Consider the following 14,671-nt stretch of genomic DNA (forward strand, 5'->3'; position numbering starts at 1 on the left):
TGCTTACAGTGTAGTGCTGCTATGATGGTGAAGAACTTGCAGCATCTGTTTCTAACAGTAGTTTTTGTTTCGTTAGCTAAGACCCACTGTTGTCTCTAGGAAAGCCACACCTGGAGCAGCAGCCATGTGTGCACAGCAATGCCATTTATTGTCAGATCAATATGTTCAAAGGAAACAGTTTAGTTTGAGAAGTTGTACGTTATATTACCAAAAAAAAACCCAAAACCCAGCCTCTAAGGAATACGTGAAGTCTCTGAGGGGATTTTATGGGAATGCTTGATCTTCTCAGTCTCCAGGACAAAAAGTCACTCATTAGAAGTGTATCAGGAGCCTTACTTATCACTAAGCAGTCTGATAACAGGAGCAACAAAATGAAGACTCAAGTCCTTAGTCCAGTTTTTCCCTTATATGAACTTCTGTGCACAAACCTTATTCTGGAATAAGTTGTGTTCAGCACAGAGAAGCTGAAACATGGTGTCAAGCAAACTTCTCAGCTTTCAGCATGCTGCAGAAAAGCCCCAGAGCTGCTCTCAACTCCAAGCAATGGTGAGCATTACAGGTCCTGGTATTTCAGCATGTCATGCACCATCACAAAGATGTTTAATGACTGCAGCTGGGATCCTTATCATACCACATATGTGATGTATCACACCAAGCACTGGTACTCTGGTACCCACCAGTACAGCAGAAGTGCACATACAGTGCTCACCATGGGATTATTTGCAATAGAAGATAGCAAAAACCAACCTTCTGAACTGAAAGTGGCATTAAGGACAACAAGGAAACTTCTACCCTTAAAATTCCAACACGTCTTCCTGTCCACTTGGAAGGAAGTATTTAAACAGCAAACACTTTGCTCAGGTGAGGCTTTTGTATCTATCTCAGTAAAGGTGGTTCCATCTAACCTCCCCAAATAATTTCTTTCTATTCGTTCTGTGAGCGGTTTGAAGAAACAAGTCGTCTTCATTTTATTATACCTAATTCCCTATTCCAAGGCTCCTCTGTGGCTGAAGTCACTATTTTTTCTGGGTAAAAAACTGCAGTCTCTTCACAGGTGAATCCAGCTCCTGAGGAGATGGTACAGTCTGGTTTGCAACTAATTTATGCTTAACTCAAAACTACTATGGGAACCTTCTTAGTCACAAGGTTCAAGGCAGACAACAATCCATAACCACTCCAGTTCACAAACATCGTTGACTTCAGGAGAACCAAAGTAATGCCAGGAAGGAATTTGGACCAATGGTTTATAAAACTATTCTTTTACACAGTTGATTCCGGAAGCTTCACCAGTCGGTATGGGGACAGTGTGATGTAAAACCTGATGATCCCATCCAACTGTAGTGAGCAAGGCATTGTCTGAAGGAGACCACGATAAACCTTTTACAAAGTCTCGATGAGAACGGCTTCTGAACCTGGAAAACAGAGCACTATTAGCCATGAAGCACTGCTGCTAAGAATGTATAGGCTTGTGCACTTCCTAATTGCTAGTTTGTTAGAACAATGCTCCCCAATTTAAGGAGTATTTTCACCTTCCCTTCAGTACATAAACAATTAATGAAAAATCAGCACGACAAACAGCCCCAGTTTGTCCCCCAGAATACACTGTCTGGTACTTACACCTCTGAAAGGTCTGAGTTGAGTACAGCTACTGTACAATCTTCGCTGATGGAAGCCAGCAAAGGTGAACTAGAGGGCAGAGAAGAGACCATGGTTAGAACAATTAAATACACAAAAGCTTTAATGAAAAACGCTTTACTCTGGCATTCAAGTGTACGTAGTTGCACACTCTATGCCCCTATTTTAGACAGTACCTATGTGCAGAAAATGCAAAGCCCGTCACACGTCGGGCATGCACAATGGAGCTGAGGGCAGAATCAGGATTCTTTGTGTCTACTAGTGCAACTGTTCCACTTTCATCACCTTTTGGAGAAGAGAGAATGAGGTTATCAGCAAAGCTGTCACGTGAAAAGAAAGACCTCAATTTGTCTCGTGAAAGCTGAACAGTAAGAGCACTTCTTACCTAAAGCAAAGATGTCACTTTCCTGTGGATGCCACAGGACTGAGGTAGGGAGGTAATTACAGGCACTGCAAACTGTGAGTAAACAAATTGGGGTTAGTGTGAAGAGAGCAGTCCTTACAAAGACGTTCCTACCCTAGCCCAGTTAATGCTGCTACAGCACTGTGATAATTATTTAAAAGTTGATTTTACTTCTGTGATAGAGCTAGACTTCTTAGGGTTTAATGGCCTTTTGTGACCAAGTGGCCAGGCCACTAGGTTGAGGCTAGACAGAGAGAACTCAGGCATGAAATACTGTATTTCTTCACACAACTTCATACGTAAGCAGTGACTACATTATGAAACATACCAATTCGAGTAGCTGGTTTGGGGCATCTGGTGTCCCACAGTAATATTCTTTCATCCTATAAATTCAAAGCAAATAAGATTTTTACAATTTTTTTTTGGAGCAGAGGCAGGCATAAACTCAGATTCACTGCAGTACTGTTACCAAACCACATTCAAACCCACATCACCTCCTCCTGTGTTTCAAACGATGCTGGTATTAACTCTCAGCTCCTTCAGTCACCCCAGGACAGAGCTGGGAATTCCCATGTATGTACAAACCTGTACCAACAGCTGGGTGAGCCCATCAGCAACTTATCAGACTGGAACTTTGAAACAAAACATGCGTGCAGACATTATCTATAATATGACAGGTGGTTTCTCAATAAGCGTGTTTAACTGCAAATAATTAAGTTACATCTCGTCTTTATCAGGCGGATTCAGATAGAATTAGCTTTACCTCAGCGCAGGACAGGAAGATGGTGTCCTTACCAGGACAGGCAGCCACACATGTCACTGCATCGGAGTGAGCTACCAAAAGCACAAAAGGATAAAGAGCATCAAAGGCTGTATCCAACACTCCCCTGTATGCCCAATGCCTGACTGCACAACACAGAGAAGGGAGCGAGGATCTCAGGAGGCACAGCAGACAAAGAATAACTTCTACCCAAGGATATCCAAGGACTCCCTAACACACTAAGCTGCCAAACCCAACCAGAGCCACTGCAGCCATGTCCTCGCCGTGTGCACCAGCTTGAAGAATCCTCTGTAGACCAGAGGTTGGTTAAAGAGGGGCAGGAGGAGACGGCCAAGCGAGCACAGCATGGCCTCTGTGACAGCCCAGTGTGAGCTCCCCAGAGCTCTGGTGAGTGTCGTTCAAAGCAAATACAGCTTAGATTATGCATGTGGGTTCAGGGAAGAGAAGAAAGCAGAGAAATTCAAAAATATACTTAGAAATGAGAAGAAATGGGTCTTATCACACAAGTTTAGCAGGGAAAAATAAACAGAGAAGTATGCTTGTGCTAGAAACTCCACTGACTGAAGCACCCATGGTGTGGGGGCCACAACCTGCAATGCAATGGGTACTCACCTCTGTAGGAGTGCAGCACAGCCTGCTGTGGGAGGTCCCACACCTTCACACTGCAGATGAGAGGCAGCAATCAGGGCCTGGCACCACATCCCGGGGGGGGAGGTGGGGAGGGCCGGGAGCACTCACCTGAAGTCCCTTCCGCCGCTGACCGCCCGCGTGCTGCCCGCCAGGACGTCCACCGCCTCCACCATGTCGTCGTGCTCGTACTTGCAGAACTTGTTGACGATGAGGGTCTCCTTCTCGTCCAGCTCCCACAGCTCCACGGCGCCTGCGGGGCACAGCGGGGGCCCCGCCTCACCGCGGGCACCGGGACGGGGGGAAGGGAAGGCGGGTGCAGCCAGGGGGAGCCCGGCGGGAGCGGGCAGGGGGCGACGCCCCGCGCTTACCGGAGTCGGAGCCCACCAGGATGCCTCTGTCCGCCACCCAGCGCAGGTCGGCCACGCCCGCCTCGGTTTGGACGCCGGCGGTGCAGAAGCCCTCGCTGGGGGCGCGCCGGGGGTCGGCGAACACCCAGATGGAGCCGGCCCAGCAGCGGCCGCTCAGCCCCGAGGCGCCCAGCAGCAGCGCTCCGTCTGCGGGAGAGACCGTTCAGCGCCCGCAGCGCCCTCGGGGGCGCCGCCCCTCCCGCCCCGCTCCCCGCCGCCCCGGACCCGCGGGCCGCTACCTGCGCGGTAATGCGCGCGCTCCAGGTGCCGCTCCATGCAGGCGGGCGCGTTGGGCGGGATGTTCCATTCGGGGCCGCCCGCCGCCGCGGCCTCGTCCTCCTCCCCGCCTGCTGAGGGCGTCGGAGGCGCGGGGGGCGGCGGCTGCTCGGGCGGCGGCTCCTCCATGGCGGCAGCGGTGGCGCAGCGGGACCGGGACCGGCGGCACCCCACGTGCTCCCGCGCCGCGCGCGCGCCGACGCCTCTCGCGAGAGCCGGCCCCGCGACGCCCCTCCGCGGGACTCTCGCGAGAGCCTCGCGAGATCTGCCCAGCCGCCATCTCGGTGCTGCGGAGGCGGCCGGCGGTCACCGGGACGAACGGACGCTCTGCCGCCATGCTGTCCCGCCTCGTCCTCCGCGCCGGTGAGCGGGCACGGCTCCTTGCGGGGAAACAGCGGGCGGGAGCTGAGGGGGGGAGGGGAGGGGAGGGTGTCTGAGCTCCGTCCTGATGTGCCCTCTGCTCCTCTCCTCCCGCAGCCCCGGCCGTGCTGAAGGGCCTGCAGGGCCTGCCGCCTCCCGTCTCGGCGGGGTGAGTACCGCGCGGGCACCGCGCTGCTGGGGCGGGTTTCGCTTGGTGGTGTTGGTTTTTTTTTGCACGCTATGGAGCTGAATGGAAGCCGTCTCGTTGCAGCATTTTGCACGTCGCGAGGCCGCTTCACACCGGCCAGCACCGCTTGGCTCCTGTGCCACCTCTGCCAGAGAAGGGAGGAGAGGTCCGGCACGGCCTGATCCCTGAGGAGTTCTTCCAGTTTCTCTATCCCAAAACCGGCGTCACAGGTCAACATAAGCGTTTTTAGATGTTAGCGAATAATCGGTTGTGGAGGAACGGTTCAGTCTGATAAAAATGTCTCTTTGTTTTGGCCTCTTCTTTTGCTTTCCTAGATTCTTGGCATAACCTGACCCAATTTTTGACATTTGGAGCAGTTAAGGGCTTCTGTGAAAGTCAGAATGGAACATTCCCGATGGCTTTCTTCTCAAATTGAGATTCCCCATAAATCAAACACTTGGGGAACGGTTTATTCCAAGAAATCAGTCAACAAAAAAGAACTATTTAATAGGGAGCCTATTTAAGGAGCAGGAAACCAAATGTTCTGGAAAGCCTTGTGTAATGTAATTCATTTCTCATCTAGAAAAAGGAGAACTTTGATTTCTTGATTCCCAGCTCTGCCTCTGGTAGTGCAGCAACCCCTCCTGGGGGAATGGAATTCTAGAAGGGAATTCTGCTCCCTTGGAGTGAATGTTCCCAGAAAACATTTTGTGCCAAAAATACTGAGGCAGCGGTTTCATTTTATTCATGATGATTGAATGCAGATGCTGTGTTCCTCACTGTCCAAGAAACAGATTTCACATCTGCCCGGGGGATGGACTAGATGATCTTTAGAGGTTCCTTCCATACCCTACAGTTCTCTGATTCCATGATATGCTTTTAATTTGCATTTAGTTAGACTTATTTAGATGTGTCTGTAATTTGTAGCATAAAAAAGGTAAAGTATTAGGGGAAAGACAGCATTGGTCAGCATCCTGCATGTGTTTAAAGCGTGATATTTAAGGAGGAGAGGAAGAATTTTTACTCTGTAGGTATTATGAGAGGGTGGTTTTGAGGCCTGTGTAGTATTCCTCATGCTAAGTGCCTTTGAACAGCCTTACAGAAGTCAAGTCAAGGCCTGCAGCAGGCACTTCTATGTGAATATGGTTTGAATTTGAGCTCTCCTGTGTGGAGCCACATGCTGGATGCACTGCTCCTCGTGGTGTCCTTCCCACTGTGGTGTTCTGAAGCTGTCTGATTCTGCCTTTGGTCATGGTACAAAGGAATGTTTCTTGGAGTTAATCTGTTTGCTTTTAGGTGTTTCACTTCAGCGCAAACAATGCTGATTTATTTATTTATTTATTTATTTATTTTAGGGCCTTACATGTTGGGAACTGGACTCCTGCTCTACTTACTCTCTAAGGAAATCTATGTCATTAACCATGAGACAGTTGCAGCTGCCTGCATATTGACAGTCATCATTTATGCTGTTAAAAAGTATGGTGCTGACGTAGCAGCTTTTGCTGACAAACTTAATGAGGTAAAAAGAAATCATAATCCAACTTTGCAGAAGCTAAAAACTAATTGATCTGCTTAAGTAGGTCTGGGTTGTAATAGAATCTGAGCTTGCTATCCTCGTAACAGTGCTTAAAGGAGGTATGTTTTAGGTCTTACGTTGGTGTTGCTGCATGGGTTTTGGGGAAAAGAAGTGAAGGAAAAGCACCTTACACCAAAACAAATACTTCATGGCTTTTTTTTTAATAAGTACAGTTGGTTGTGAACAGTAATTCTTGTCATGCTATCTTCAAACCTGATGCAGTCTAGCTGGTGTAGGTATTTCTCAAATTGCAATGCAGAATTTCAGGAATAAGTTACGGATCACTTGTTTTCTTTTCAGCTTGCTTTAATTCTGAATCATATTTTTTGTTTCTGCTTTCAGGAGAAAATTGCTAAAGCTTTAGAGGTGAAAAATGAAGCAATTAAAGCATTGGAGACTGCCATTGAGGAGGAGAAAAAGGAGCAGTGGAGAATTGAAGGCCGCAGTTACCTTTTTGATGCTAAGAGGGTATGCAGCTCTAGTTCTGCTGCTCACTTTTACTGCTGTCTCCATCACATAATGTGGGTTACTAACAAGTAACAAACCAGTTATGAGGTATTTGTTGCAGACAAGGCCAGTTCCACTACTCTTCTACTGACTTTGTATGGGGTTGTGTCCTGCTGTATTGTCTTGTTGTCAAACGTTAATCTGTTGATTTCATTTTCTGTGTCTAGAATAATATTGCAATGTTGCTGGAAGCTAATTACCGAGAAAGATTACTGACAGTGTACAATGAAGTAAAGAAAAGGCTGGACTATCAAGTAGCTCTGCAGAACTTAAAGCGTCAGAAAGAGCAAGATCACATGGTTCAGTGGGTGGAGAAGAGTGTTATTCAGAGCATCACACCTCAGCAGGTATTGGTTTTTGCTGTTTGCTTTAATCTGCATTATGTTTTAGTCTATAAGTTTGTTGCTGCCCAGTCCTTCTCACCTGAGTCAAAAGATGCCAGGTCATCTGGCTGGCTTGCAAACACAGCTGTGATGCATTCCTGCTGCTGTGTGAGAGCTAAGAAGCCCACGCACTAGACACGAGGTGCTTGTGCTCCTAGTGAAGTGAGCAAGTTACTGGTTTTATTTGCTTTTGCAGCATAGAGCTAACCTTGTGATAAGGGCACATCAGGGAATTTTCTTCCAAAAGTCTCTCTCTAAGAGCAGAGCGGCTAAAGATCCCCACATGGACTCTGGATGCCCTTTCCTTTAAGGAATGAACCTGATAACAATGAAAGATATTTCTAGCTCTGCTTGTATATGCTTTAAGGCAGATCACTGCTTGGATTTGAATCTCACCTTACAAGCTACAGAGCATTATTCCTTTCAGTCTATAACTCATTTTGAGTGTCTAGAGAGAAGAAAAAATGCACTAAATACATGTTTTGCTTGTTTAACTTTCTTACATAAAGACTTTCTTCTGAAAACGTTTTATTTTCCTTTTGCAGCAGAAGGAGAGCATTGCAAAGTGCATTTTGGACCTGAAGGCACTGTCAAAGAGCGCCCAGGTGGCGGTGTAGCCACGTAGTACCTCATTCCTCTGAGGGGTCCCATTACTTACTGTTGGAAACTCTGATTGTAAAATGTCATTAAAACCAACAAACAAAAATCTTTGCTGTCTTTGACTATCAGTGATAATAGTGATGTGTGTGTGTTTGTAGTAGCCTTAATGATAATGCAGACAAACCACTGTAGTTAGATTATGGTGGGGGATTACTTCCAACCACAACATGTACAACTTTGTTTGGTTCCTGATTCAGTTGTGAACCTTTCTGGGGATGAGATGCTGACTCTCACTGTGGTGCTAATACACTTGTTATTTATTTTTTTTTAATTCAGAATTACCTGTAATGCCCTACGGTTATTTCTGTTAATGTGTTTTAAAATGAAAATGACTGCTAGTCTTTCCATTCACTTACCCAATGAGATGCTTGGAACTGATGTCCTCAGTTTATAGACAGACTGAAAAAAAAAAAAAAAAAGAAGTAACAAAGCTTTAAATAATTGCAAAAGCTTCTTCTTATTCTGCAGAAAAGAGGATATAACTGGCAGGGAACATCAGAAGACAATAAAGCTTAGCTTCTGCTGAATTTGTTGGCGTAAGGATTTGAACAGTAGAATTGATAAGTGTGCCCTGGAGGGACTGATGCACCTTTTTTGCATGGACTGGTACTGCAGTAAGGAAACACCACTAGTGGAGTTAGTAAAATAGCATAGGTTTCTGCATTCTTTTTCACTACTACATCTCAGAGAAAAAGGTGTGCTTTGGAGGTGAGATGCTCTTAAAAGGCAAAAGTCATCTACCTTAAGGTAAAGGTGGCTTTTTTTTTTCCCCCCCTGGCACTTCCTGGCAATAAAGGTTTCTCATCATTTCCTGTTTTTAAAAAAGTGAAGTTACTCAACTTCCACATTGATGTCTCATTCGAATTTAAGCTTGCTTGTGCTTTCACAAGTTGGGCACATTGTTTTCACAAAGGCAGCACGTAGTGCTGTGCAAGCAGTGCTAACGCTACGGAAGTTTTCTACCAGCGAGCGGGCGGCCGTTGTACGGTGCGTGTGAGGTAAGGTGAAGCTGTCTCACTTACCAACATTACTTCTCTTATTGCAAACGCATCGTACTTTGAGATCTGGCACAGGGAGCTCGGAGCTGGCTGTCGGGGTATGCAGGAGAAAAAGGTGAAAGCAGCAGTGAGGACAGTTCATTTTCGTGTTGTGAGCGATGGTTGGATGTTCTTTGCAACGTGCAGTTTGAAAACCATATAATGAGAGATACTAAGGTGAGAATTTCCTAGTAAACCTCTATCTCCCTATTCTTAGGCTTGCACCTCCTGAATTTGAGAATCGTGTTTTAATTCTGAACTTTCTGTGAATGTCACTCGAGAAAAAAACGTCCCTGTAGGTTTTTCCTATCCGTGCTTCTGATCATGGGAATTTTCATGAAGTTCACTCTATTTTAGCTAAATAATACTGGGGATGTTTTTTAGTCCAATATGAAATACATTCCATCATTTTGAGGGAAGACACTGTGCTTATCAAAGGCTGCTGGGCGTGCGTGCCCTTAGGTGCGGGAGCGAGATGTTGAGAAGTGGGGCTCGTGCTCTGTAATTGCCAGGTTTCCTGCTGTGGTTTCATGCAAGTTTGCGTAAGGTGCTTAAAACACTGATAAAAGTTAAGTCTGAGATGTGAATGAGAATGTTAGATTTGTGTTGTGTATGTGTGTGTAAATACAGCTTTTCCCTTTAGGTTCTCTTGGTGTTTGGAGAGAATGGGAAGTTACTCCTCCAAACCGAAACCAGGTAGTTCATTTTATTACTATTATTTTTTTTAAGGAGCTCTGTTAGATCCCATGTTCTTGGCTACATCGCCACTTTCCTGGCTCAGAAAGGGTTTTTGTGGGCTAGCTTTGTGGATAAATGTGTTTGGGAAAGCACTGCACAACTTCCAAAGGCTGCTGGGGAGCAGTGGCGGTGTGGATCACTGATGTTTTTTCTGCCTGGTGTTTTCACTGTCAGCCCTCTGGTACAGAAATGTTATACTTGCAACATGTCTTGCAGTCATTCTTGAATAAGTTCACACTTCTCGGAAGTGGCTTGCTTGTTATTTGTAATAGTGCTGGAAATATGACCACATTTAAACTCTTACTTTTCTCTGTTCGTTTTTAGTTACACCAAGACCCATCTCCACTACTATTACTGTGCATACCACTGTACAGACCTCTACTGCTGCCTTACCAGATTCAGAAGGCGAATCCTTGTTTGATAAGTAAATGCTACACCTTTATTCCTTAACTTTGAACACCAAGCTCCTTGAAACTACAAGCCCCTTCTATGGGGAGAAGTTACACATAATGCAGTTTATGCCCCATGTTTCTACAAGTTTGCTTAGAATTTCCTAGTCTGTACTTAGTAATACTTACTGCAGATACCTTGTAACCTCCCGGGGCCTGGTGATAGGATGTTTGATAAGCTTGGTTGAATTTGAAAGCTACTAATTCTTTGATATTTCTGTAAGAATGTGATTCTGATGCTGTTTCCTGTGCATCAACAGCCTCGAAATACTCTACTTAGCACTAGCCTTTATCTCTGGCATCCTGTCAACTCTTCTGGTGGCTGCGGTCATCAGCCTCATCAGAAAAAGTAAGTGGCACAATCAAGGAAATGCCAGCAGCGCGGTGCTTGGGTTTCCAAATTGCTTGGTTTGCAGTGAAAATTGCAACAGATCTCAGGTCGGATTGCCCAGCTGTCAGCTGAGAGGGAACTGTACAATCGGCTGGCAGAGTATCACAGCCAATTCCTCTTTCTGTGGTACAAATGACAAGAAAGCATAACTCAGTGCCTCGCAGTTAAGGGGGGATGGGAGGAATAAATGGTCTTGCGCACAGGGCAGACTAACCCACTGGTTCCTAATTGCTCCTTAGTTCTGTAATTAAAACATCCTTGTTGCGAGTTTTGACAAAGATGACCATCAAGGAGTGCAGTGTGGACTAAGAACTTGTTTGTTTCAAAGATAACAACTGCAGCTCCTGGCCAATCCCACTTTGCTCTCCTCCTTTCTAGGGTGTAAGAGATCCCAAGAAAATCTACAAGAACAAGTTCCTTCCAAGGCACCACGTGAGGAATCTGCTGAAAACACCCAGGTAAAGGTCAAAGCTATAATTCCTGGGGCTGCTCAGGTTCTGTAGCATTGAGGTCAATCTCAAAGCAGGAAATTTGTCCTGAGATGTTACGTTTGCTCTTTCGCTGATGTTTGTAACCTCTTTCATCTCTCAGAATGAGGTCTCTTACGCCTCTGTGGTCATCAAGCCCCGACCGAAAGCAGCACCTGTATGACAGTGGGACTTTGACGTGAGAACACCCGCACTTTCTGCACGTTGGATGCCGTGGGATTGTTGCACGGAGGGCTGTCGTGCTCTGTGAGATATCCAGGCTGCAGTACGTAACATCGGCTGAATGCATAGCTAGGAGGGGAAAACAGCATCTCCTATTGCACAGCTCTTGCCAACGTTGGGGACAAGTTGCTTTCCACACCACCTTTCCTCATCTAGAGCAATCCTGGTGACAACTTGTTGCACAGTTTCTGTGTGGGTTTTCGCTATTGCTTGGAACTGCTGAAGAGAACTGAAAAGCAGAAGTGTTTCTCTGCACCTGTCCATATCTGTGCCCTTATTTCCCTGTTCAGCCGCTGGCTGCAGCGTTTTTGATAAGAGTGCCCGATGCCTTGGTGAAATCACTGAACTATATTATGATGCACCACTGCGGGGCAGCACCGAGCAGCCGCTGGAAGCACCCGAGCAAAGTTTGCTCTGCGTTACTGTAAGGTGTAGCGTTTTGTGTTTGGGTTTTTTTTCCCTGCTGAAAGCATTCGGTCCCATCTACCGACAGCGATCACGTCGCCAAGCTGTGATGTATTCGTGCAGTGACTTCCTTTGCCAGCTGCTTTGTTAAGGGTGGGTCCGTGTAACGGGGTGGGTTTGGGCAGCAGCAGGGATTACATCAGATAATGAACTAAGATCTCTGATCTTTGTTAAAGGAGCAGGCACTGGCGTTGATGTAGCTTACTGAGCTAAATAACAGAATGACACACTCCCCTTTGCTTTTTTTCCTAGACCACTTTTACTATGCGAAGATGGAGAAAAAAGAGCCTTGCCTTTAATTGCCTGTGCTCAGCTTAACCCACGTTCCCTGAAACCAAGCTGTGCTATAGCATCTACTGCAGTTTCTAAGCTGCTGGGACACCTGCTAAAACAGAGCAGGGATTTAATGCAACGTGCTGACTTTGCATAAAATCCACTTAATATTTATTATCCTTCATGAAGATGTGGCAGCACTGACTGCAGCACAAGCTGCCCAGACTTCATCTGATGGTCTAAATGGACAGGAGATGATGGGTGTAAGAGGAGGCAGTGAGGACATCCTGCATTGCAAGCATTTACCCTGTTTTTCAGTGTACCCAAACAATCCTTATGGGGGGAAAAAATGGACCAAATCTTAACACTTTTCTGTATTTTGAAACTATATAATACAGACTTAAGACATATATACAGACCCAGGGGGTGGGGGCAGCTCCTGGTGCAGTCTTTCATTTGCAGAGGGAGGTCTCGTGATGCTGTAACCGCACTTGTGCTGTGGGAACGAAATGTCGGTGCAGGTGTGGTTGTGTGCAAGTAAAGAGAAAGCAAAATGCTGACCAAAAGACTTGTCGGGCTTGAGTTAAAGCTAGAAACTAGCAAGAAGCGTTGCGTGATTTCTTACTGCCGGTGGATCGGAGCTGGAAGTAAAAAGTCCATCTCGGTAACTGTGCTTTGGATCACAGTCTGCCAAGCAACACTCAAGTCAGTAAACAAGAACCAGAAGGTGCTCTTAAAGGCAGGTGCTTACCTGAGAAGGTCTGGGCTTGGTACAGCGACAACCAAGCCAAATTTACCGGGGTATAATAATGTAGAAGTTTGCAAATGAACTTTTTGGGCTTAATGTCATGTGGGGATCAGATAGTGTATGGGGAGCTTGCCCTTATTGTTAACAGTTTGTGTAAGACAGCAGATGAAACAGGACACGGTTTTTTATCATGAGTTCCTTAAAGCGTTTTATCGGTGGTCTGGTACAGGCTGGTGGGTCAACGTTCATTCTGTGTCTACGACAGCCGGTGTGTTTAATCTGTAAGAACTGGGCATGGCTTGGGGCTTTTTTCTGCATAGGATGTAGGTCCTTAAAATTAAAAGGTACGTGGTTTTGAACTTCTTTATCTTGCAAGCATAGACAACGGGGTTCATGGCAGAATTGGCATGAGACAATAAGATTCCCAGGAAGATCCAAGGCTTAGGGATCTTATATTCGGGGTGAAAGTATAAAACGCAGTTCATAATGCACAGAGGCAACCAGGACACTGCAAACAGGAAGAGAATGAGTGCCAGAGATTTGGCTTTCCTGAACTCCTTCCCATAGAACGTGCCCGCCCCTCTGGCGCCGGTTGCTCCTTGGCTTAGCTTTGTCCTGATGATGTAAAACACTGCGACGTAGAGAGCACACATGATGCTCAGGGGGATGAGAGTCCACGCGAAGAACGAGAAATACACCATGTAATCCATCCTTATCACAGAGGTAAATCCACACGTGTGATAGGGGGCGCTTCTTTGTTTGTTCCACCCAAACATTGGGGTTAATCCCACCAGCAAGGACAGAGACCAGCACAGCCCCAGCGCCCCCCAAATCCTTCTCTCTGTAGAGATTATTTTATATCTGTTGAGGAAGAAAACCGGGGTCACGTTGAACAGAAGTGTATAAAATACTTATGGATGGTTTCAGTATCTCACGTTCAAAACTTGAGGTTCGTTATGACAAACTGGAGCACCAACTTGCTTTCTTTTTGGAAGGAAAGCCTTATATTGTTACGAGCCATAGCTCTTCCCTGCAACAGTCATGAAAGATGAACTACGTTTAACTTCCCTTCTTTGTGGCTGGCTGCTGTTTTATTTCTTGTTTCATTATGATCTCAGTGCTCCTTTTGCTGGATACCACTTGTATTTCCACTGCTAGTGATCCTATTCTATTTCTCAACTTTCTTGCATGCACTTTACTCTTTATGCTGGTTCATGCTATTTGTAAAGCCAAGCTGCTTTGTCACTTTTCAACATAGAGGTCTCCTCCCCACAAAAATATGTCCTTTTATGCCTGCAGTTATGCTTTCTGCATGCCTTTCCATCCAAACATAGAAAGGGAAAGCCTTCCTAAATCTTTGTTATTTTCAGCCAGCGGTCAAAGAGAAAGTATTTAAAAGATTATCCTCAGAAACCCAAAGAAATCTGTAGTGCCTTTGGCGTCTGCACAACAACCCATCAGCCGGAGAACAGAACCGTATGCTCACCTGATGGGCAGCTTCACACGCAGGTAGCGGTCGATGGCGATGGCCAGCAAGGAAAGGATGGAGGCTTGGGTGAAGACCACCATGAGGCAGCAGAGGAAGAGGCAGAAATGGAACGGGATGCTGACCTGCAGGCTGACCAACACGGCCAGCGGAACGACGAACACTCCCACCGCGATGTCAGCCAGCGCCAGGGAGGCAATGAAGTACATGGTGGTGTTGTGGAAGGCTGCGTTCAGCTTCACCGCCCAAACCACCGGGATGTTTCCCAGGGCAGCAAGCAGAGCCACCAGGCACTCAGCACTAATGTAGATCACATCTATGCTGCCCATCACCTGGCTGGTGTTGAAAGTCACATTGATGGGGCTGCTGCTGGCTGGGCATGGGCTGCCCTGGGGGCACATCGGCACCGATGGTCTCCGTGGCACCCGCAGTGCTGCTCTGGGCCGTCTCTGTGCCTCCCTGGCGTGTGAATGTCCTCCAGAATTTCACATCCTCAGCGCTCAGCAGTAAATCAGCTGCTGTTCTTCCACGGGCTGCAGATGTCTCAGCATTCAGGAAACGTTCTTCGC

General features: G+C 46.6%; 4 protein-coding genes across 6 annotated transcripts; 2 read left to right on the top strand and 2 right to left on the bottom strand.

The window, feature by feature from the left end:
- Positions 1-129: 129 nt before the first annotated feature.
- WDR77 (WD repeat domain 77) lies at positions 130-4,336 on the bottom strand. Its single transcript, NM_001030916.1, is given in 10 exon segments — positions 130-1,412; positions 1,618-1,686; positions 1,812-1,920; positions 2,021-2,092; positions 2,367-2,421; positions 2,802-2,872; positions 3,432-3,481; positions 3,558-3,699; positions 3,818-4,003; positions 4,096-4,336. Coding segments are annotated over 10 exon segments (1,080 nt in total). The 5' UTR covers positions 4,262-4,336; the 3' UTR covers positions 130-1,252.
- On the top strand, positions 4,260-7,762 carry ATP5PB (ATP synthase peripheral stalk-membrane subunit b). The gene is made up of 6 exons (XM_040652755.1): positions 4,260-4,495; positions 4,610-4,661; positions 6,082-6,198; positions 6,598-6,723; positions 6,930-7,109; positions 7,691-7,762. Exons 1-6 carry the CDS (start codon positions 4,260-4,262, stop codon positions 7,760-7,762), a joined length of 783 nt encoding a protein of 260 aa, XP_040508689.1.
- A 935-nt stretch (positions 7,763-8,697) lies between these two features.
- LOC121107627 lies at positions 8,698-12,975 on the top strand. Of its 3 annotated transcripts, none has more exons than XR_005841896.2 (6): positions 8,698-9,538; positions 9,905-10,004; positions 10,290-10,378; positions 10,799-10,878; positions 11,012-11,688; positions 11,848-12,975. XR_005841896.2 is itself a non-coding variant. In XM_040653009.2 (6 exons), the coding sequence occupies exons 2-6, from the start codon at positions 9,508-9,510 to the stop codon at positions 11,069-11,071; spliced, it is 360 nt and encodes a 119-aa protein (XP_040508943.1). In that variant the 5' UTR covers positions 8,698-9,019; positions 9,486-9,507; the 3' UTR covers positions 11,072-12,975. The 3 variants fall into 3 exon arrangements, 2 of the variants coding, with proteins under 2 accessions (XP_040508943.1, XP_040508944.1); XM_040653009.2 differs by having other exon boundaries at positions 8,698-9,019; positions 9,486-9,538; positions 11,012-12,975; XM_040653010.2 differs by having other exon boundaries at positions 8,698-8,803; positions 9,486-9,538; positions 11,012-12,975.
- On the bottom strand, positions 12,258-14,597 carry ADORA3 (adenosine A3 receptor). The gene is made up of 2 exons (NM_204151.3): positions 14,103-14,597; positions 12,258-13,477 (listed from the first exon to the last, which is right to left on the bottom strand). The coding sequence occupies exons 1-2, from the start codon at positions 14,501-14,503 to the stop codon at positions 12,862-12,864; spliced, it is 1,017 nt and encodes a 338-aa protein (NP_989482.3). The 5' UTR covers positions 14,504-14,597; the 3' UTR covers positions 12,258-12,861.
- Between the last annotated feature and the right edge of the window lie 74 nt (positions 14,598-14,671).

Source organism: Gallus gallus, chromosome 26, assembly GCF_016699485.2.
Source record: "Gallus gallus isolate bGalGal1 chromosome 26, bGalGal1.mat.broiler.GRCg7b, whole genome shotgun sequence".
NCBI lineage: Eukaryota > Metazoa > Chordata > Aves > Galliformes > Phasianidae > Gallus > Gallus gallus.